General features: G+C 31.6%; 3 protein-coding genes across 5 annotated transcripts; all 3 read right to left on the bottom strand.

The window, feature by feature from the left end:
- Positions 1 to 343: 343 nt before the first annotated feature.
- On the bottom strand, positions 344 to 13,419 carry LOC114382717 (chaperone protein ClpB3, chloroplastic). Of its 2 annotated transcripts, XM_028342300.1 has the most exons (13): positions 13,232 to 13,419; positions 12,453 to 12,961; positions 12,243 to 12,370; positions 11,878 to 12,089; positions 7,034 to 7,252; positions 5,832 to 6,069; positions 5,092 to 5,287; positions 4,043 to 4,097; positions 3,613 to 3,763; positions 3,077 to 3,385; positions 2,465 to 2,730; positions 1,292 to 2,218; positions 344 to 883 (listed from the first exon to the last, which is right to left on the bottom strand). In XM_028342300.1, exons 5-13 carry the CDS (start codon positions 7,226 to 7,228, stop codon positions 554 to 556), a joined length of 2,667 nt encoding a protein of 888 aa, XP_028198101.1. In that variant the 5' UTR covers positions 7,229 to 7,252; positions 11,878 to 12,089; positions 12,243 to 12,370; positions 12,453 to 12,961; positions 13,232 to 13,419; the 3' UTR covers positions 344 to 553. The 2 variants fall into 2 exon arrangements, with proteins under 2 accessions (XP_028198101.1, XP_028198100.1); XM_028342299.1 differs by lacking the exons at positions 11,878 to 12,089; positions 12,243 to 12,370; positions 12,453 to 12,961; positions 13,232 to 13,419 and adding an exon at positions 8,625 to 9,016.
- LOC114381627 (B3 domain-containing protein LOC_Os12g40080-like) lies at positions 11,472 to 13,321 on the bottom strand. The gene is made up of 5 exons (XM_028340882.1): positions 13,232 to 13,321; positions 12,496 to 12,961; positions 12,243 to 12,370; positions 11,878 to 11,985; positions 11,472 to 11,564 (listed from the first exon to the last, which is right to left on the bottom strand). Exons 1-5 carry the CDS (start codon positions 13,319 to 13,321, stop codon positions 11,472 to 11,474), a joined length of 885 nt encoding a protein of 294 aa, XP_028196683.1.
- A 5,608-nt stretch (positions 13,420 to 19,027) lies between the features above and the next one.
- On the bottom strand, positions 19,028 to 22,317 carry LOC114380733 (membrane-anchored ubiquitin-fold protein 2-like). 2 transcript variants are annotated; one of them, XM_028339760.1, is made up of 5 exons: positions 22,217 to 22,317; positions 21,752 to 21,805; positions 21,135 to 21,416; positions 19,909 to 20,073; positions 19,028 to 19,323 (listed from the first exon to the last, which is right to left on the bottom strand). In XM_028339760.1, the coding sequence occupies exons 3-5, from the start codon at positions 21,265 to 21,267 to the stop codon at positions 19,268 to 19,270; spliced, it is 354 nt and encodes a 117-aa protein (XP_028195561.1). In that variant the 5' UTR covers positions 21,268 to 21,416; positions 21,752 to 21,805; positions 22,217 to 22,317; the 3' UTR covers positions 19,028 to 19,267. The 2 variants fall into 2 exon arrangements, with proteins under 2 accessions (XP_028195561.1, XP_028195563.1); XM_028339762.1 differs by lacking the exon at positions 21,752 to 21,805.
- Between the last annotated feature and the right edge of the window lie 1,334 nt (positions 22,318 to 23,651).

The raw sequence follows: 23,651 nt of genomic DNA, 5'->3' as shown, positions 1-23,651 counted from the left end.
TGTTAAGTTATTTTCCTTGATTTTTCATGCCAACAATGAGTTCTTTGAATGTTAAAAGATAGAGTTAGCCTCCAATTTCACTTAAATCGGAGTTTCTTGGCAAAAATTACAAATAAAACAAGTTTAAAGACCTTTAGTAAAATGAAAAATTTGTCACGAATTTGGACCGAGAGTTACAAAAGTATGGACTATTTTTATTAAAATTTTGACCTCAAAAATAACTTTGTTAGATTTGAAAATGTAGGGTAGCATATAAGATTTGCGAAAATCTGACTCCCGAAACACCAAGAGTGTTAAAAATAAGTTAGGAACCACACCATGGACCGACCACACACACTACAACTATGATAATTTGTTAATTGAAGAAATGAACCACACCAACACTTCTTAAGCATGGTATTTGTATTGACCAATAAAAGTTATTGTGTGAAGAACTATAAACTATATCATGCTATGAACAAGATCAGAGTTGCATTAGTGTAAGAAAACGACCTATACTCAAAATTTGTTGTGAAACCTAGCATGTGGAGAAATAAGGAGCAGTAACGTGCGTTCACAGAATCTGTGGAAAGCCTTCCCTTCTGTCTTCAACAGTAGAATTGGAATCAGCTTCAACCCTCCTAAAAACTAGCTTTTGTTGGGGAAGTTGACCATTGGCAAATACCGTGACTTCTGTGTCTACTAAAATTGTGTCTTCTTCCTTGAACTCTCCTCTAAGAATACCCTTAGCAAGTTCATTCTCCACGTTTTGCTGAATAACTCGCTTGACTGGCCTAGCACCGTAGTTTGGATCATACCCCAAACTACCAAGAAGTTGGATTGCAGCTTCTGTAACTTGGATTTTCATCTTACGATCTGCAATTCTCTTCTGCACACGCTCCAACTGTAATAATTGTAAGAAGTCTTGTGTCAAATTGAAAGAACGTGAAACAATTCCTAGAATTATCTTTCATAATCAATATGTACACGAGTAATTCTTTTTTGGATAAAATATACTTTTAACCCCTCAAAATATCTCAAAAATTAGTTTTAGCCCTTGTACAAATTTAACACATTTTTAGTCTCCACATTTAACAATAGTGATGTAGCTTTAGTCCATCATCAGAGACTGAAATGAAAACATGTGGTTCTGTTAAAATGTAGAGACTAAAAACTTTAAATTTTTATAGGGACTAAAACCAAATTTTGAAATATTGAGAGATTAAAAACATATTTTACCCTTCTTTCTTTTCTAGGTGTGTATGGAGGAATGGACTTTAACATAAATGTATCTGAGTGAGGACAAAAATACCTGTAACCTGACAATACTACTTATTTGGTTGCGGTCTAGAGGCTGGAAAACAATATATTCATCAACTCTATTCATGAACTCAGGGCGAAAGATGGATCTTGCAGCGTCCATTACCCGCTGCTTTATAGTTTCATATGCAGACTCTTTGGGCACAGTGTCATCATCTGTGTTGAGAATGTACTGTGATCCAACATTTGAGGTCATAATGATAACTGTGTTGGTAAAACTTACGGTTCGGCCCTGTGAATCAGTTACCCTTCCATCATCCAAGATTTGAAGGAATACATTGAAAACATCTGAGTGTGCCTTCTCAATCTCATCAAACAAAATGACAGCATATGGTCGGCGACGAACTGTCTCTGTTAGTTGCCCTCCCTCTTCATACCCAACATATCCAGGTGGAGCCCCAATCAATCTTGAAACCGTATGCTTTTCCATGTACTCACTCATATCAATTCGTACAAGTGCTTCTTCTGTGTTGAACAAATATGAAGCAAGGGCCTTGGCTAGCTCGGTCTTTCCTACACCCGTTGGTCCCATAAACATGAAGCTAGCGATTGGGCGATGGGGATCTGAAAGACCTGCTCTTGAACGTTGGATAGCCTCAGCTACTGCCTTGACAGCAGGATCTTGACCGACAACACGCTTGTGGAGCTCTTCCTCTAGATACAACAACTTCTCTCTATCTGATTGTTGAAGTTTTGAAATGGGGATACCAGTCCACTTGCTTACAATATCAGCAATGTCATTTCCAGTAACTTCCTCTCTTAACATAGACTTACCAGAGTTCATATATTCATGCAATTCTTTCTCTGCACTTTCAAGTTGGCGTTGCAAGGAGTTTAGACTACCATACTTCAATTCAGCAGCGCGATTAAGATCATACTCTCGCTCAGCCTGTTGAATCTCAAGATTTACCCTGTCTATCTGCATACATATATAAACATTGGAAATTATCAAAATCAGATTTTAATCTTCTAAATAATAAAATCATATTTTTTTGTGTAAGTAAATTTCTAATGTTAATGCATAATTACCAAATAAACATAAACTCATACACTTGCACTAGTTCAAAGTGATGAAACCCAGCCAAAAGCTGTCTTCTAAAAGTTCGCTTATTTATAAACTGCAAATGTACCTTTAGCAAAAAATAATAAAAATATGATAACGTACCTCCTCTTTAATCGATTGCAGATTAGTCATTACAGACTTTTCATGCTCCCACTGTCCAGTCAATTCGTCCTGTTTCTCTTTTAAGAGAGAGAGTTCGGTCTCAAGACGATTTAATCTATCTTTAGAAGCCTTGTCTGTATCATTCATCAGAGAGAGTCTCTCCATCTCGAGTTTCAAGACTGACCGATTAATCTCATCAAGTGCAGTGGGTTTTGAAGTAATTTCCATTTTTAGTTTAGCAGCTGCTTCATCAACCAGATCAATAGCTGCAATTTAGAAGTAGCTCACAATTAGCGCTTAATGAGCATTATTGATGTTAATCCACACATACAAAAATGTAACAGTAACAGTTTAACATTTTTGCTTAAAACTATTGGAATTTTTTATCAAACAGAAGGAAAATCGGTGGTTGGTATTGACTATGCAAAATAGATATTGACTCAATGTTATTCAAAAGACAAAATATTCTAACCCAGAACCCAAACATCATTCTTTTAAAACAAGGTATCATAATACTATAACAAATTATTTACCACGAAACATACTAACGAAATTTCTCAATCTTTGTGCAATATATATAACTTGCCAAGAGTCTTTGGCTGGTATTAATACCTTTATCAGGCAAAAACCTCCCACTTATGTATCGATCTGAGAGAATTGCAGCATCCACAAGAGCACTGTCAGAAATGCGAACTCCATGATGCAGCTCATATCTTTCCCGCAGTCCCCTTAGTATTGAAATGGTATCCTCAACTGAAGGTTGGTCAACATAAACTTGCTGGAAACGACGCTCAAGTGCAGGGTCCTTCTCAATATACTTTCGATACTCATCTAATGTTGTTGCACCAATACATCGCAGCTCCCCCCGACCAAGCATAGGTTTTAAGAGATTACCAGCATCCATAGCACCATTTGAAGCACCTAGCATATGATGGATATAATTGCAATCAAATTCAACATCCATATGTTAATTTCAAATCACTGTTGCTACAAACAGATGCAATATTTTGGGGGAAATATGAATTGAAATGAATTATCTTCTATGATCTGAATATCCATTGATCTAAAAGGTTTTGATATACCATAAAATCAGCTTTTACAATACCAAAAGTCAGCTTTCTAAAGTAGCAAACTCTGAAACACATTACCTGCCCCAACAACTGTATGGATTTCATCAATGAAAAGGATAGTCTGACCATCAGATTCTGTTACTTCTTTCAGAACAGCTTTCAGTCTATCCTCAAATTCTCCCCGGTACTTTGCTCCAGCAATAAGTGCACCCATATCAAGGGATATAAGCTGAAAAGAGACACGGGTATCAGATCAATTTTACAACTTGACAAACACATGGTTCAAAAAGGAGCACAAAATAAGATAAATCTTAAGTTCTTATAAAATAAATCAACAGAATTAAGGGTAGGATTTGTACAGGGTACAATGTAGCAAAAATGAGATAAAAACTTAAAAAGCCAGATATTGGAATCCCACATTCCCATTCTTGCCCTTTTTTCTTCCATTTTCAGCTTATCAATAATATTAAAAACTTAGAATAGCCAAAATATGGGATAAAGAACATACCCTTCGATTCATCAAAGCTTGAGGAACATCTCCTTGAACAATTCTTTGAGCAAGTCTGTTTGCAAGGAAGAGCTAGGTCAAAGTATAAAGAAAACTACCTAAAGCATCCACATAAGGTACAAACATTTGACCTACTCATCTTCTAACAAAATTATGAAAAAAACCAGGACCTCTGGTTCAGCAAAAAATGTTTTGTTGGCATCAATCTCCATACTAACTACAGAGCATGGTTTCAGATTCTAAATCACGTCACCTGACCTGACGCGGCTGTAATATTATGGTTGATGCAGTGTTTGCAACTACATCACCCTGCAATTGCGGGTTGAATTCACAAGAAAAACCGCAGTGACCATAATGTTGCTGCTTTTTTAAACAAAATAATATTTCATGATTGCAAACTTGGAAAAAATGCCACAACCCACATCACAGTAGTCACAATGCCTGCAATCAAAGTAACTGCAACCACAATTTAAATTGATCGTGGTGATGATAACCATATAATTGATTACATTATTTCTTGCATTGATTCTAATCTATGTTGCTATAGAAAAGGTAATACACCACTGGATAGCCATTTTTTCCCTATATGTTTGGTTTTAGTATAATAGAAGAAAGGAATAAACTGTTATTCCAAACAATGGGTCACTGCTTACAGCCAATTCCTAGTTTTAAGGAACATTTCTTTCAAAAGCAGAAGAGAAAGCTATCATTTTAAATTAGGCCCATCTCTTAAACTTACTTCCTACTTTTATGGAATTTCTATTTTGACATATTATACTTTCATACAGAATGTAATATTTGAAACAACTATCATTTGTTTCTTAAAAATATTAACAAAAAATTGAACTGTCGTGCTCAAATAATTTTTATATTTTGTTTCACACCATCACAGGTGCCATTCTTGTATGTATGAAACAGGTCACACATGAAATTCAGGAAACAGATAACAGTAGCAGCCTGAAAATTTTAATAAAAAAATAATTAATGCTAAAATGCTAAAAAATAAGACAAACACAGGCAGCACTTGGGAGGAAGACCTAAACACTTACCCTTCAGAGATTGCAGTCTTTCCAACACCAGGCTCCCCAATTAGAACAGGATTGTTCTTTGTCCTCCTGGAGAGAATCTGAATGCACCTGCGTATTTCATCATCTCTTCCTATGACTGGGTCAAGTTTTCCTGCTTTAGCCATTGCCGTCAAATCTTTCCCATACTTTTCCAAGGCTTCATACTTTCCTTCAGGATCTATAACAAATTTAAATTGAGACTTAAGAATCAGAAGATATTTATAATAAAAAAAGTTCATGCACAAATACTAATAGCCCATGGAAAAGTCAAGCACAGCCTGAATCCTCTGGTTTTAGCACAATCTGAAGAGATTAAGAGCCCATTTACTTAGACAAAACGATGTCTGTTTTCATTTTCTGTCTTCCCTTTTAATTACAAAACTGCCATTTTATTTTCAATTTGTTTCCTGTTTTTGATGACTTGAACAGGAAACAGAGAACAAAAAAAAATTGTTTTCACTGTGTCCTGTACAAATCTTTGAAAACAGAAAATAGATTGAAAACAAGGTGGCAATTTTGTTATTAAAAGTGAAAATAGAATATGAAAATAGGAAATGAAAACAGAAGTAAATAGGATTTATAGTTTTTAATAGCAGAGATTTAACTCCCTGTCCCCCAAAAGGGCCAAAACAAAAGCAGGTAACAAGGAGAACAAAAAAATGACAACAGAGACAGCAACACAATATACATTATAATTATAAAAGGTGGAGATAGTAAATGACCTTGGTCAATAACTGACTGGCGTCCCCTTATGGATTCTATGGCAGATTTTAGAGCTTGCTGAGATATTTGAAAATCTCTAAACAATATCTTCCCAAATCGTTTATCTTGGGCAAAACCAAGAACAAAGTGCTCAACCGACACAAATGAGTCCCCATATTCTTTCTTGAAGTCCCTGGCTCTCTGAATCAATGCCTCCAAATCACGCCCTAGCATTGAACCAGCAGATTCCCCTACAACCTAACATAATTGGACAAGATTTTAACAATCAAGTTCATGGGCTAAAGACATGGCTAGTAGTTTACTCAGCAAGCTAACAATATACAAGTATATTTTATAGGCATCTAAAAAGATACAATGAATACCCATGTGTTTGCTCAATATCATTTGCATTGGGCATATGCACAAAGCCATATATTGACATCTAATAGTGAATTTGGGAATTCAAGTCATATTATCAGATGCTATTAAATATATAAGAACCATTACAAGGATCCACAGTCTGACAAGTACTGGACCTGAACTGCAGCCAATAGCTGTAAGTCAGCAATATTTCCAACATCAATACAATAAATAAGTCTTTTCTAGCACAGAACCAGAGGTGAACTTTAAGTAATTATAGACCGGTCGTACAATCATACTGAATGAAGGGCATGAATAGATAAGCAATCTCACCCACACAAAATGATATAATTTGAATAAAGGAAAAGTGTAAGGATTTGAATTGCATATCACAATATATCATCTGTTTGATAAAAAATAGTTTTGCATTTTACTCCTGTCCTATGCAAATTTTGCTTTGGATGAGTACAAAGCTTCATAAACTATGCAGATAGGTCAGACCATAACCACATATGTGGTAGTGCCACGTTAGTTTATGATTCATCTAAATGTTATGTCGTTATAAAGACAGACCTAAATGGCTATATCTTTCCTTCCAAGCTTCTTTTGTCAAGCTTGCGCTTTACTAACAAAAAGATGTGGACTTAATACAATTTCTATTTAAGTCTTAATTTTGAAGGAAAAGTATGTTGTACACCCATAATTTAAGTTGCAAGACAATATGGGTAGAACCAGTAAAATTCCATACCTAAAATAAATGCCAACAAGAGTAAGTCAGACTACCATAACAAGCTAAAGACATAACTATGAGCACCAAAGCATATATTCAAAGGATTTCAGATTATTTGACTTGGTCAATCACCTTGGGTTGCCGCTGAATGTGCTTATCAGTGGCCTCTAGAAGCCGAGTATTATCTACCCCAACCTTAGAAAAGATCCGGCGAGCAAGTCCATTCTTTTGCTCCAACAATGCTTTCATCAAGTGCTCAGTCTCCACAATCTGATGCTTGTTCTCCTTAGCCACTTCTGGTGCCGAGATAATTGCTTGCCATGCCATTTCCGTGAATTCCTGTTGTGTAATCTGCCATTGCATCAAAACACCAATATCAACCACTACATCTCCAAAACTCCAACTAGACCCGATTAGCATCACAAGTGACCCAAAATCACAAACAATTCAGATTGCTACAATTGAAATGAATCAAGTTGAGTAGAGTTAAGCCAAGTTAGACCTGACTTGCATAGCTAATATCAAGCCTTTCATTAATTATACTCATTAATCTATAACGACTTAAATTTTCAACACAATAAAACCTACTTTTCTATATATCTTTACTTACAAGTAATTTAGCACTGAGACCAAAAATAAATACAATATTAATGTATTTAATTAAATTATTTCTATAACAAGTAAAAGCTCAACCTTCACCAGCCAATCTTTAACTCATTAGCAAGGAACCCATTATAGCTACAAATCACGGTTATGGAGCAAGTTCTAGAAAAACATAACACATGTCACGACAGCACATACAATTAATATAAAATTAACATAAACCACAATTCTTAAATCAAAATAGATAATCAATGTTCCAAAAATAAACCATAAGTCCATAACAAAATCTCACAGTTTATCTAATTATTACATATTTTCCCATTTCAAGTTAAAAATAAAAAAAGTTAAATATGAATTTAATCCCAACAAAAAAAAATTGTTTTTTGTCCCAAACAAATAATCTCTTCTTAATCTCTCGTTTTTGAAGATGTGTCAGGTGTAATTCTTGTCCTTCTTTTCCACTTCAATGTATGCTGTTAGTTGTTACTACTACGAAGCACATACACATCTCTTGTTCAAAGTGTCACTGTGCCGGACACGTTTCCGACACTGATACACCCGACACTTGTCTGACACTTCTTATTACGTGTCTAATTTGAAAATTACTTTGTGTTGGCTTGAACACTTAAAGCCGTCATCTTTACACAACTAATACACTTGAAAAACATAGAAGTTTGGTTTAAAAGATGAATATAACATCAATTTAGATATTTTGTTACATGTTACTCATATTTCATTTAATTAGAATCTCTCTATTTGTGTGTATGTGGTGTCTCTGTGTCCTATACTTTAGATATTAGCCGTAAGTGTCTGTGTCCATGTCGTCGGTGTCCGTGCTTCCTTTGTTGGTTGTTATTGACAGGTAACACACCCGACATATTCTCATATTTTGTTAGAGAGTAAAAACGAACACTTTCAACCAAAATAATATTTATCCCTTAGTTAATATAAAGTAGAGTATTTGAAGTGAACTGAAAAGTAACACGAGTATTCTTATTTTGAAATATATAGTAGTTCCGTCCCTGATTGCCTTACTAATACAACACTAATCTTAAATTCTAAAAACAAGTAAAAAAGGTTGTTTATAACAAGGAATGTTATTATGAATGTACAAGTTTACCTTTCCACTTGATGAAACTGTGCAGCGAACAGAGAACAACGGGTTTCTTCGCGTTCTCGAAGACCCATTTGAGAAAGCTTCTCTTTTCTTCAACGGTGTTGAATTCAAAGTCTTGAGGGAAGTGGAGTTCTCACGAAAGCCAAAGGAGACTTGAAACTGAGAGAATCGAATGCCGTTGTTTCTGTTGGCGCAAATTGGGACGGAGGGGCGAAGACCGAGGCCCAAAAACGACGTCGCCGAGGCCATCGCCGGTAACCGGAAACGGCGAGGAATTTTCCGGCGAGGTTGTCGGTGTGGTGGAGAAGTTTGTGTGAGTTCAGTTGTGTGGGTACGAAACCATGCGAATTTGTTAAGAGGTTGGATGAGCTGGGTTCACAAACGTGGTTCGGTTTAGATATGATTGGATCATATTTTTATGTGTTTATTTTGATTTCATTTTATACGTCATATTTAATTTAATTTATTATTATTATAATAAATAAAAATTAAAGAAAAATATTTTTTTATTATTAATGATGAATATTTCATTTTATTACATAAAATTTATATTGTGGAAAAAATTATTAAGATTAAACAAATATTTTTTTTAATTGATATGGTGCACGAAATTTAAAATTTAATAATTAAATTAATTTTTTAATAGAATAATTAAATTTAAATTAAAACTGGTATTTTTAACATATTTATATGACAAAGGATTTACATGGTGGCAGTTATTTTTAACCATTAATAATTTCTTTTAAAAATATTAAAATTCAATTTATAAATAAAGATAAAAATAATAGATTGAAAGATATAAAAGTTAACAAAAATTCTTAAAAACATTATCTTTGAAAAATATTCTTAAAAACGCTATCGCTGAAAAATAACTTCTCATTCAAGGTGGTTATTCTAATGTATTTAGATATATAATTTATTTTAAAAAAAGCTAAACAATTAGGAAGATTCTTGGAGGTAATTTGGATTTGAAATTCAATTTAGAAATAGAAAAGAAAAAAAATAGATTAAAAGAGATAGATAACTAGACATTCAATAAAGATATAAAAAAGTTTGAGATCAAATGCGGAAATATTTTGGCTTGTTACAAGGGTAATGCCTTAAATACAAATCCAAAAAGAGAGGAAACAGATTTTTTTTTTTTTTTTTTTACATTAGCAAACTCAAACTCAATCTATTTTCATTGTAATAGAGTTGTAGATACTATATATGAGGAATAGAAGGAAAATAGTGCAAGCTAGGATCAGGGTCGACTTAAGGCCCAAGTAAGGATTTTAGGCCCCAAAAAAAAATTTAATTTTTTTTAGTATTAATATATCTAAAAGAATTATTATAAAAATAAATTTTAATTAAAATATTATAAATAATTGTTAATCTTTTTATTGGTACCGTAAGTAACAATTAATGAACAACAAATTTTCACTAATATCATAGCTTTGTTTAGAAAAAAAGAGATTTAATAGTTAATAGTTAAAGAAACTCAAAAACTATTCTTTTATTTTCATTTTCTTTATTCTCTTCCTATTCAATTTTAATTTTGTCTTTTCTTTTTTCATTGTCTCTCATACTTCCTTGTCTTCTCACCTGTTTCTTCACTTGAAATTAATTACAATAATTTAATTGATAATTTTGCATCACAAAATGCTCGAAAAATTAATTTTAAATAAAACAATGATAATTTTATTAAACTATTTTATGAGTAAATAAAAGGCCTCATTTTTAAATTTATTTTAGGCCTCTCAAGTCCTTGAGTTGCCCCTGACTAGGATTAACAATGGAATTCCTAACAAGAGTATATGCTACTTTATTTGTTTGTCTCTTAACAAAAGTGACTTTAAAATCCAAATTAGCTCCAAGAATCTTCCTAATGTGATTAATGAAGACTCCACGGTAAGATTGAAACTAAATTATTGTTTTCAACTACATGTCATCCCCAAACTAATGAGTAAACCATGGTGTTCAATAAAACTCTTTCTACTATTCTTAGAGTCGTTGTTAAGAAAAATCTTAAGAGAAGAGTGTTTACCACATGTTGAATTTGCTTATCATAGGGTTGTACATAGTACTACTCATATGTCATCCTTTGAAATTTTTTACGGTTTTAATCCTTTGACTCCTTTGGATTTGTTGTCTTTACCTAACATTTCTCAATTTAAAGATAAGTCTGGGCAGGTTAAAGCAGGATATGTCAAGAAGTTGCATGAGAAAGTCAATGCCCAAATTGAGAAAAAAAAAATAGAAGGGTATACAAAGTATGGAAACAAAGGAAGAAAAAAAGTAACATTTGAACCAGGTGACTAGGTATGGGTGCATTTTAGGAAAAAAACGGTTCCCTTCACAAAACTTATGCCAAAAGGAGATGGTCCTTTTCAAGTACTGGTCAAGATCAATGATAATGTCTACAAAATTGATTTGTCGGGTGAATATGGTATAAGTCTTACTTTTAATGTGGGTTTTGAGACCTAGACCTCAAGCTTAATTATGTCTCACTTAACCACTAAGGCATTTTAGTTATGCTTACAATATTGAGATTTTATTTTTCTTTTATTTTCTATCAAGTGCATAAGAACTGATTGGTATAAATCTTTTTTGAAGTGAATAGACAAGGGACTTTTGTTGGGTTTTATGATTGAAGCGTGAGAATTGTCTCTGCTAGGATTTTTTCTTGAACCATTTGATCTTTTCAAGAATTGCTCAATTCTAGTGGCAATCCTCAAGGCTCATCAAACATCATTGTTTGTGATGCCTATCTTGTTCTTCCTTTCACATTTTCTGTTTCTTTATTTAATTTCCGCAATGTTAATTTTGTAATTTTATCCGAATTTCTTATTTTCATATCTCTCATTTCACTTAACCTTTTTCGGTATTTTTTGTGCCTAAATTGCGTTTCAGAATGTCCTCTTTCACCTCGTTTTGGAATCGTTCCCATTCGAGTTGTATAGGCTGAGAAACGAATAAAAGTTAATAATACGTTTTTGGATCAATTGGTGTGTGAATTCTATACTAGAATTGATCCAAATTCAAGCAAGACAAGGGGACTCGCATCATTTACATTCAACATCAAGGAATATATATATATATATGATAAATTATGTAATTGTTTAAATTTGAAGTACATATTTTTCAATTAATAGCTATACTCTTCACTTTATACTCAAAGGAGAATTCCTCGTGAATAGTTAAGTCTAATTAACTACATCTACTTGAACTGATTCTAAATCCTCATTGTGTTGATAAAAAAGGAATAATAGGTTACCTTGTGAAATGGGGAAACTTGGTCCCTCTGAACCTTGAAAGCAAAGCTCTGGATCAGCTCAAAAACACAAACATCCCCCACATTCAAATTATTTTCTGACGCAAATTTCTGCCACCCCCCAGTAATTCTAAGAGAAGAACAAATAACAGGCTATGTTTTGCCATCCAAGTTCTCTAGGAGGACAACTGCATGAGTTTTCTGCAAATGTTGTTCTGCAAATTGTGGAGGTATTTCCTGAGATTATTTTTTTTTTTTTTTACAGTTTAAAAATAAGAACTAAGAATATATTTCTGCTGTAACATAACATCCTTATGAATGAAGCTAATCAAGAGAATGCATGTATTGAATTTTAATCAAATGCTCACCAGGTACTCTCCATTAATGAAGGATGGCTTCATGACAAGCCTGAAAGTTGTGGCTTTCTTTAGAGTGGTAGAAGTTAACTGCTCCACTTTTGGGCATTCAGTGTTAAAAATTCCTTTACCCTCTTCTTCTGAAAAATTGAACATGACATGACATTAGTAAGTTGAAAAATTGAACATCACAAAATGATATGATCATCATCACATACATACCATCTACTTCTTGCTTCATAATTTTTTACTTGAGAGCTAGTACTTCCAGTTTGGACATGCTGATGCAAGTTTACCCTGGGGCTTCTTTCAACATTTGTAGTTGGGCCGAATTTCATTTCCTTAGAAGGTTGAGGAGATGGCACTGTGGATTTCACTCTAGTCTTCTGGCATGAAAATTGAGCATCCAAAATTTCAACAGAATCATCACTAATCTCCACATGTCTTTCCTTTCCATCACGAGTACCAGGGGAAGAAGGATAGTCTACTTCAACGGCGCTGTTGTCGAATATGTGCACGTCAAAATGAGAAGTTCCCTGATATTGAAACAACAGCAAGTGGCCATGATCCAGGGAATAGTATGTGGCATACTCCTTCCAACCCTTTTCAAACCAAATCTTGCCATCAAGCTTGGTCCAACATATTTTCCATTCAATGCCATCTGGAGGGTTGAGAAACACCAGGTTTGACATGCTATCTCCATATTTTGTAGTAAAATCTTTTGGGAGCTTCTGCAAAGATAATGAAATCAAATGCACAAGCATAACAGAGATAATGAAGTGGTAGTAAGTCAAGTAGAGTCTCTTGAGGATCCAAATATGGTGAACAATATCAAGTTAAATCAAGGAGATATAAGGTGGGTTGAATGGTTAAGAGTGAAGGAAAAAGGGGAAGGGTCGCGGGTTTGATTACCTTTGCTAACAAAAACTAACATTTGTCAATAAAGAGAAAAATCTAAGTTAACTCAAACAAGAAGCTAGTATGAAAGTAATGATGCTTACAAGTATTCCATGTGCAAGACTTGTTCTGAGGATTATCTTAAAGAAGTGAACGGCAGTGGGCAAGGGATGCTTGTTGTGTGAGGAAGTCATGGTGATATTGAGGATCAACATTACCAACTAACTAAGAAACAAAGCTAGGCTAGCTCCTTGAGATGATTTCATCAAATGTTTTTTCTGTAGCTAGCTTCACCAGAAAAAAATAAATTAAATGCTACATGTTCAAACTTTAACACTTTGCTTGATATAGAGAAAGGAAAAGAAACACATGAATCAGTATACAATGCTACATTATTAAAATTTATAAACATAAATAGCAATAACAACAACTACTAGTACTTGAGAACACAAAGAAGGAAAACATATGCACAACATTGTTAACAAATAACCAGGACTTAATTACTACATTCGCATAGAGCCATAAGGTACGTACATGATGTGCTGTAAAGATGAATTGCTATGATGAAAATGGTAAATGGCAGAGAGCAAGGACAACACACCATGCCACACTAAAAAGAGTAAGGTAGGATTGAGTTCACTTCTTTTCCATTTTTTGTTCTTTTTTTAATTTCTTCGGCCTTTTCTATCTGTCTTATTTTATTTTTTCCGTGTTTTTATTAACACAAAGCAAAATGTTTAATTGATTTTCTATTCTAACAATATTTTTTTAAACGATTGATTAAATAGATTATTTAACACTTGAACACAAAGATTTATTCGGGAGGAACTAGAGACACAAGCTTCCATCACAAGCCCATTAAAAAAGTGACAATGAAAAAAGAGTCTAAATGTTGTTCTCATTATCAAGTTTTTATGTGTTCTCATTTTGTTTAGTACTTATATTTTCATGAAGTCTAAATGTTGTTAACATTTGTTTTTAAGCAACTTTTGTTCAGTGTTTTTTTAAAACTTAAATTGGGTTAACTATTTGTAATCATTACTTTATATTTTATGTTTTATAAGTCTTAAATAATACAAAATAAATATAAATCAAAATAACAATTTCAATATTTTAAAATATAATAACATGCCTGCGTATCGCATGGGTCACCCTACGTACTAGTTCTCTTAAAGGCAGCAAACTTGGAAGAAAAGTTTCTAGATTTAGACTACATCAAAATAAGTAAAATTGCATAAGTTGATGTCCACGAACTATCTACTGATCAAATCCAATATTCACCTTCATTTTTACATATAGAAAGAAAAGCATTAATTCAATTTTAAGAAGAAGAATAAATTAAACATTAAACAATTTTAAGAATGTATACTTGTGTTTTTATATATCCTGAATGTATACTCACTTAAAAGGCTGAAATTAAACAATTTTAAATTTTTAACACTCAAACTTTCACATTCTTTTGGTTGACCCGTACTTTATTGTTACAACAAGAACAATATATATAATATATCTCTTTTTTATAAGCAAACAATATCTCATTTATTAGTAACCACTAATTTAGGCTTACCTCGTCACTACGAACTAGGACATAAAAATTTAAGGTTCACTTTGCAAGAATTGTCAAATAGCAATATTCATACCTAATTAAAAATATATATCCAAACAATTAATTATGTCTTATTTTTCTATGCCCAACAGCAATTGGATCTCAAAAACCAAGTTTCAAACACTAGAAACATGAGACGTGCTATTTTGAAGGAGTTATACTCATGATCAGCAAACCCACTTAATTGATAAGCAGAACAAAAAAAATTATTTTCGAAAAAAAATAAAAGAACTCATGAGCTAGCCATATATAAACATCGCGCGAGCAAGTAGACAAAGCGATAAATTTGGACGGCAAAAGTGCAAACTTAGCCGAATCTTTAATGCTAAATAACCACTTTTATCCTTAAATATATAATTCACAAATGTATTGTTCAAAGATGAAAATATTAAATTTAATTTCTGAAAGTATAAAAAGTACGATAAATATATTCGGATATTAACTTGCGTCTATCATCATTAATAAAATAGTTTACGTGAAACAAATGAATGAACTTATCACTGAAATGATTGTCAACGTGATCATATTGACTAGATTAAATGAAAATGTTAGTAAGATATCATTTTAGACGTAATTGTCAATAATATTTTGTTGGACGAAAATGTCAATATTTTTTTATTGGAGGAAAATGCCAGTAATTTGTTTTGTACCTAAATATTAATACGTTCTATTAGAAAAATGTTAATAAGTCATTATTATTGAACAAAAATGTCAGTAATTTTTTATTGGATATAAATATCAGTATATTTCTATTGAACTAATTTGTTAGATCCAAAATTTCATTTCATTTAAGGATAAAATATAGTTTTAGGGTAAACTTTTTCCCTTTTTTTTTATCATTACAAACGTAACATTACAATAATCACTTAAAAAAATATATTGACAAACATAATTTAAAACAAACATAATAATAAAAATAATATTGATTATCAATCATAATAGAAATTATCCAAATAAACATTGTATCAGTTTACCAAAATAAACATTATAATGATGTACCACATTATAAATTTTTCCAAATTATAATAATTAATCACAATCTACTATTAACGTCCAAATATATTTGTGGTACTTTTTATATGTTGGGAGACTAAATTTTATATGTTGGAAGATAAAAAGTTAAAAAAATATTATATGACAAACATGTCCCCATGCTGACAATTAAAAATGATCATATTGTCAATCATCATTTCAATGATAAATTTGTCCCTCTATGACACAAATTATTTTATTAACGGTGACGGACGAAAGTTAATGCTCAGATATACTTATTGCATTTCTTACACTTTCAGAGACTATAAATTTTGTATTATCATTTTTCAGGACGTATTTGTCATACAATGGTGACTATTTACACATCTTTAAAACCTACAAACTTTTTTTTAAAATAATAAAAAAATAATTCTTGTTCTCTATTAAAAAGTTTTACTAAACTTGCTTTGAGAACAAGAACATTCAAACATAAATCACTTGACCTAAAAATTAAATTTAACCAAAATTAATATTGCAAATCAATTCAAAATTATTTTTGCAATTGAACGCTTATTCGAAGATCTAGACATGGAATATGTTTGGGAATGCTATGCAAAAATTACGTTTGAGGAACAGATCAGATGTTTGTTTTTACGTCCATTTTATTTTTTCAGTTAAATTTATATTGGAATATATGCACCTCACAACATTTTCTACTCGAAACCAAACACGCACATACTAACTAACTAATTGCTAAATACATTTTATCTCTAAGACTCATCTCTTGGTCAGGAGAATAGAATCCTTCTCAAGCTGCTGCAACTGACTCCTAATCTGAGACATTTCGTTATCAATTTCCTTGCAGCAGCGTAGTTCATCAATTTCCAAAACCTATCTGCATCATCCAAAGCCTTCTTACCCTCCTTATCACCCAGGTGTGTGGCTGTGCCATCACGGAGTGAGACCTGCCAAAGAGAACCATAGGGAAGACACGGGAAAGGTTAGGCATTCTATTCAGTTTTGTGGGAAATGGGGGCAGTTTACTATACATAATCTTTGTTCATTCTCGAAAATCTTGTTTCTTGAAAACGTGTAGATATGCTTGGTACATAGAAGTATTGGAAATATATTGTTTAGCATAATTGTACACATTTTTTTAATTGGTTAAAATGTATTAAAAATTATAAAATTAGAAAATATAATTATTAAATAAAATATGTGATCCACTAAATTTTGTGATTTTTAATAATTTTTCACTAATGAAAGAGTATTGTTAGAAATTATGCTACTAGCATTTTTTGTTTAGTATATTTAAAATATGTTTAGAATGAGAGACAATTATAAAACCTACATAGTATCCAAGAGAGACAAGTATTTTCAAAAAATAATTAAATCAATCGTGAATATTAAATCTTACAATAAATTCTCCCTTTTTTTTATCATGTCTTCCAAATTGAACTCAACTACAAACATCAATTTTCAAAATGATTGAAAGAAAGTTTAAATATATTTTTTGTCTTGCAATTTAACATTTTTTTTATTTTTGTCCCTATAATTTTTTATTTATTTTAGTCCTTACAAAATATATTTATATTATTTTTTGTCATTAAAATGTCTTAAATAACATTTTTTCACTATTTAAGACATTTTCTTTACTATTTAAAGAGTTATATGAAGTTCTTTAAGGATGAAAAATAAAACAAATACATTTTACAAGATCTAAAATAAAAATAAATTACAAAGACGAAAATGAAAAATACATGCAAAAATTTGAAAATATGAATTGGGTTTATTGACTTGTGGGGAATTTCAAATTTAGACAATCATATGATAACAAATTTATTGAAACTATAGTCACGACTGATATTTATCCTTTAGATTAAAAATATTTTTCTTAATATAATTAGGAGTATCTAGAATTTCTATTTCATATCCAATTAATCATCTTTATGTTATGCTGAGTTAAAAAAATCATCTTTCTATTAAATTATTATGGAATAAAATGATACCACTAGTGGTGACTTCATGTCAAAATCAAAGATAAAACTATTGTTCTTTTATAACATATTGCTGTTAATATTTGATTTTTTTTTATAGTTTAACAAAAATTAAATGTATCATATGCCATAATTTAACTAATGAATTTGAACCATTGCTAATGGAATGAAGGTATTACACGTCACACAATTTTTCGGTGAAATTATATAAATAATTTCAAATACAAAATAACCAATCATCTATTTATATAGAATGACCAAAGACATATCAAATATGTAATTATTTAAATACATATTTATGTCCACAAACATGTCATTGGTTTGAATGTATTGGAGTCAATCCCCTTAAGTAAGGTCTCAAATTTAAATTTTGTAACTTAGAAATTTTTTCAAAAAAGATTGCATTCTCCCCTTTTTTTTTGATAAAATTGAAAAACAATTTATTCTTTTCTTTTGATAGTTTCAAATCAATGGAAAAAAATTTATGTTAAAAATTTTGATGCGAAAAAAGGAAAAATTTGAAATTTGTAGTTACACTGAGGAAATGACAAAAGAAAGTTCGAAAAAAGAAAAGGAAAAAAAAAAAAAGAAAAATGAGAAAAGAAAATGTATAGAAATAGCATAAGCCTGAGATACATTATATTTGCTCAAATAATAAGAGGTGTTTTATTAATAACCCAATCCATTCCCACTAGAGATGATCAATTAAGTTTCTGTCTACAAAAATTAGTCATTAGCAATGTCATGCTGATAATATATATATATATATATATATATATATATATATATATATATATATAAAAGTGTCCGAAATTTATTAATATAATACTTTTTAAATATTTAAATACATATCTATTAATATATATTTTTGTATTAAAAAAATGATAGAGAATTATATTAAAAATCATAATAATTATAGATTATAAACTTAATATATACGTAGAAGACATGAGTTATTGCACTACTTATTCTCTAATTGATTGTAATTCTATTCAATTTAGGGCTATGTATAAACATAATTTTCTTGTGGAGTGATGTAGAACATTTTTATAAACTAATTACTAATACGAGACTTTTGAAATTATTCATCTGCTAGGGATCTTTTTGTCAGGTCGGCAAGAAATCGTTAAGTCATGTGACGAGTTTCACATGAGATGCACACTATTTTTTAAAATAAAAAAGTCAGACACCTGAGTCTTTGCCATTTCCTTTAAAGAAAAATTGTAGTTAAACCATTTTATGAGAAATGTATGCATTTCAGTCAGTGTTGCCTAACTGGTGTAGCATAATACCTTACCTATGGTACCACATAAACAAACATTAAGTAAATTAAAGCACATTTTCAACAGGTTTAACTCTAGGTGCACTTTGCATCTAGCTGAAGCACGAGAATAATTTTAGAGTTCTCATTTCAATCAGCATTTACATCAATTAGACAATGAGGCATGCAACGAAACAGTTTGTGTATGAGGAAATCTTTTGAAAGCCATAGATTACTTTTAAAATGAATACAAGTGTAACTTTTAACCACCTAAATAGATGACACCTTCTATTCAATCTGGACACTATAATATCACACAAACACATTTGCTCTGCTTTGCTTCGCTTGCTACTTTCATATCTGTTTCAAAAGAAACAAAAAACCAGAATGTCAAAAAAAGGATGAGATAAAACACCAAAACCAAATGAACTCAAAATTGTTCAGTCACACATAAGTGCAGAAGTTTTATATCTATGGCCTGTTTGGATAAACAACTTAATTAGAGGGCTTATTGATTAAGTGCTTATCATAAAAACTCTTTTGTATAATTTGTTTCCACAATTAAAGAGGAAATTGGGTTAAACTGTTTTCAGACACTAGCTGAAAACAACTTGTTAACACAATATAAGTTATTTTTATAAGCTCTCTCAATCACTTACACACACGTACTTAGTTTTTTAGTTTTTACTTATCAGTTTGCACTTGGGAGTAATTTGCACTGCTATCAGTGTTACAAGCAAAGTGTTTTTCCAATGAAAACCGATCAGTTATTAGACCACTACTTACAATTAGAAAAGAATATGTTTAGCTAGAAGCTATGAAAAGAACTTGAACTCAGTCCAGTCATACTTTAAAAGAAATAACATTATATCTTGAAACTGTATATACAAGTAAAACAGACTTTTGGCATGCCTTTAAAATAAATAGTATTTAGTAATACTCAACCTTCCTCCACAGAAGGTGGTTGCACAACCACATGCATTGTTGTAACTCCACCAGGTAGATCACACAATGGACTCTGACAGTCTCCCACTGTTTTGTTGTTCTCCAATACTTTTCCAGCACTAATTAACTTCAAATCTTTTACAGTTCTTGGTCCATACTCCTTATCTTCAAAACAGAAACAAAAACTTACAGATCTCACATATATCACTAAAAATAAAAACAAAGATCATTGAATGCATGACAGCACAATCTCCAGTTAAAATATCATCATATTTCTTCGGCTAATGCATTTGATTTTCTTTGTATCCTATCTACCAGCAAGGCAGCAAGTTGCAGTGAATATGACACTGGTAAGCTTAGTTGTCAGTAATATGTGAACACATGAAAAATCACATGGCATGAACCCTTAGCTACAAGCATACTCTAGAGAAATTACAAAGGAATTAAAACCACCTTAATTTTTTTTTTCTTAAATTTAGTTTATGGTTTTGATAAAATATTATGACAAAAACAATGTCGTTGTAAGGAGGAACAAACAGACACAACATGGAATAAAAGAGCTCCAGAGAGGTGGAGTTTAAATTTAACAAACTACTTACTGAGAAAAATGGAATAATTATATGAGACTTCTATCGTTAAAGCCTTTCTATGAAATTTACATGCTCTAAAAGAGTGCCTTTCTATGAAGCAAAATGTCTTGCTAATGCTATTAATGCAAGCCCTCCTCAATTTCTGAAGGAAAAAGGGGAGATCACTAAACCATGGCACAAAAAGAAGACATGCTCAATATACATGTGCACAAGGATCTGCAGGACAACATATCTCTGACATGCGTTGAAAGTCACAAGATTCCATTAAATGGAAATTTCTTCTTCTTTTTGTTATAACCAACATGTAGTTCATTTTTTGCTCTCAGTTCTCATCAGAAGCAAGGGCTAAATCCATAGTGCATGATCCACTAGCATGATCTGCACCCAGACTTCAAAACTAATAACCATATACTTAAATAAAGCATGACTTCTACTACATCAACATTTACTTTCTATAAATCCTATCACATCAATGGTTACTATGCAGTGCAGAGTTCATTAAAACAAACAGGAACAAACCAACAAAAATAAAACACTAACAAACAGGAACAATATAACACTTTCTGACATTGACATCTTAGTATTAGTACGAGGACCAAAAGAGATTCCAAAAAAGAAACAAGACACACAGCTAACCTTTTGGCCATTGAGCAAGAACACTTTCTTTTAGTGTTACAATACTAGTAGCAGCAGAATAACTTTTGGGGCCAATATCCGTACCATCACTCAACCGAAACTTGATCTCTAACTGATCTTGGCTCCCGGCCATACTCAGGGATTAAGAAACTCACGGAAATTCAGAAATTAAATAGCTTCAACCTCAGACCAAGATGATAAAGTAGTCCAGTGAATCACTTCAATTGAGTTTCAGCCATCAACAGAGGGAGTTAAATCGAAGTATCTCACTCGGGTAGTATTCTGCAAAATTTGATACAAAAGAAAGAGGATTAGTCCTCACTCCTCTCAAGTGACACTCAAAACCCAAATAGTATTCAAAATCTCAAATGGTATACTAGATAACCATGGAAACTATGAAGAGGCATGACATATATATAGATCTAAAATCCAAGGCATAAGAATATGAATAGAGAATAAATATGCTGGGTTTGTCCAAATAAAAAAATAAATATAACAGAATAAAGTGATTGAAATCCAACTAACAAGTAGTGCTTAAAAGGAAATATCATAACCGAATTCAACAAACTGACAAAGGAATCTTTCTAAAACAGCTAAAGCCAAAACCAAATCCATACTCAAGAGGGCACTTGTTAAATCACAGAACCATCTTGAATTCCCAACTGGGCCACCTGCAAAACCAGCAACAATTAAAGAAAAAAAAAACCCGGAACTTTTAAGGTTTTTTTCTCAATTGGGTCAATCACTGATCTGGGCGGCAATTGTGTCAATCAGAGAAATTGAATGAAAAAGGAGAGGAAAGAAGTAGTGAGTGATGTTTTCTTATGCAACAATTGAAATCACGGCAAAGGAACCGCGAAACGATGTTGCAAGAGAAAGATGATAAGGAGTTTTCAATTGTTGGAATCTCCTTGTTGTATCAATGTGGGGAAATGGTGGAACATGATGATATTCTCATCCATCCCAAGATGGTCAACTTTGTGGCTGAATTTCGGTGTCAGAAACTGTTCAGAAGCCTCAATCAAACAAAGAACATGTGTGTGTGCATGTCACTCGCACATTCTTAACATCTGCGAACTTACCATGTTTTCCTACCGTGTCTTCTGTAACCAGGTCAATGCAACAATGTTATGTTGAATCATAAACTAGCATGAATTCGTTATATCGGTACAAGGTAAAAGAAAAACATTTTTAGAAATTTTCATAAGGAGTGATTTTTTTGCATTTACTTTTCTTAATAACTTTTTATAAAAATGCTTGTAAAATTTTAGATAATTAAAAATTCATGTGTGTAATCTTATACTCAATATTTTTATTTTTATTTTAAAAATATATAATATGATAAATTAAGGTTGATTGATAGAATATCAAATAATTTCTAAATTATATGAAATTTTGTGAACTTGATCTAGTTAGTGTTAACTCTTAAACTATTACTTATAAAGTTAAAAATGGCTTACCCTACAATAATTTGATTTCTCATATCTTTTTCTATGTGAGAATGAAAGGAGCGAATTCCGGGAGCCTCTGTAATTTATTAAAAAATCACATGATTTTTCTAAGTGAGAAATTAGATCATATGACAATATATAAATCCAGCATTTACACCTAAAAAAGATCATATATAAATATCACATGATCACTTAAAATAATTGTGTAAATTTTTAAAAATTTACATGACTTGTGTAATACACACAAAAATTGCTTTTAGTTGTTAATAAAGAACTAAAGTACATACTTTTTTTTTTTTGTAAATTTTGAAGACTAAAAACAATTTTTATTGAGATTAAAAGAAATTATATTTTTGTGTTAAAAATATGTTTAAATTCATAAAATATATATACTGGTTAGCTCAGCTGCCACATTATTATCTTGTAGTTTACGAATATGAATGAGAAAAGCTAAAGACAAAACTCCTCGTGCCCATTAAAATGGGAACAAAGAGACGCATCAACAGCCTTAGCAGCCAATATTATTGTCTTTTGTGATAGAGGTATTGTTCAAAGTTCAAACTTCTAAAGTTGATGTGCTAACAAACCCATCGAAGAAATAGTCTCTATCTAATGATGGCTGATATATAAATTCTGAACAACCATATATGTAGTAGGACCACAACTTAGAAAGATAGTTACATATATGCTAATATTTATTTTTTAGCATTCTTTTTAGTTTTTGCAAGTTTAACAATCCTTCTCAAATGGGTGTTTGAAGTTCCTCTATAATATTTAGAAGATTAGGCTCTTCCATATAGCTACACAACTAATTGAAACTTGTTAATTTTTTTAATCATGAAACCAATTACTTGTCAACTAACATGATTAAGAAAATGAGGAAAAGGTTAACTTTACATGACATGGTAGGTCCATACTTTGATTTTAAGTCTTAAAAAAAAGAAAGATAAGATCCTTCACGCACTTTGAAAGGATCATTATTCATTAAGGCCGAATAGTTGTAAATGGAATTCACGTCATCACCAACTTGGCAAAATCCTTCTTTAAGATTCTTCTTTTTCATAAT

Source organism: Glycine soja, chromosome 13 (genome assembly GCF_004193775.1).
Source record: "Glycine soja cultivar W05 chromosome 13, ASM419377v2, whole genome shotgun sequence".
Taxonomy (NCBI): Eukaryota; Viridiplantae; Streptophyta; class Magnoliopsida; order Fabales; family Fabaceae; genus Glycine; species Glycine soja.
This window is presented reverse-complemented; position numbering and strand designations above follow the sequence as displayed.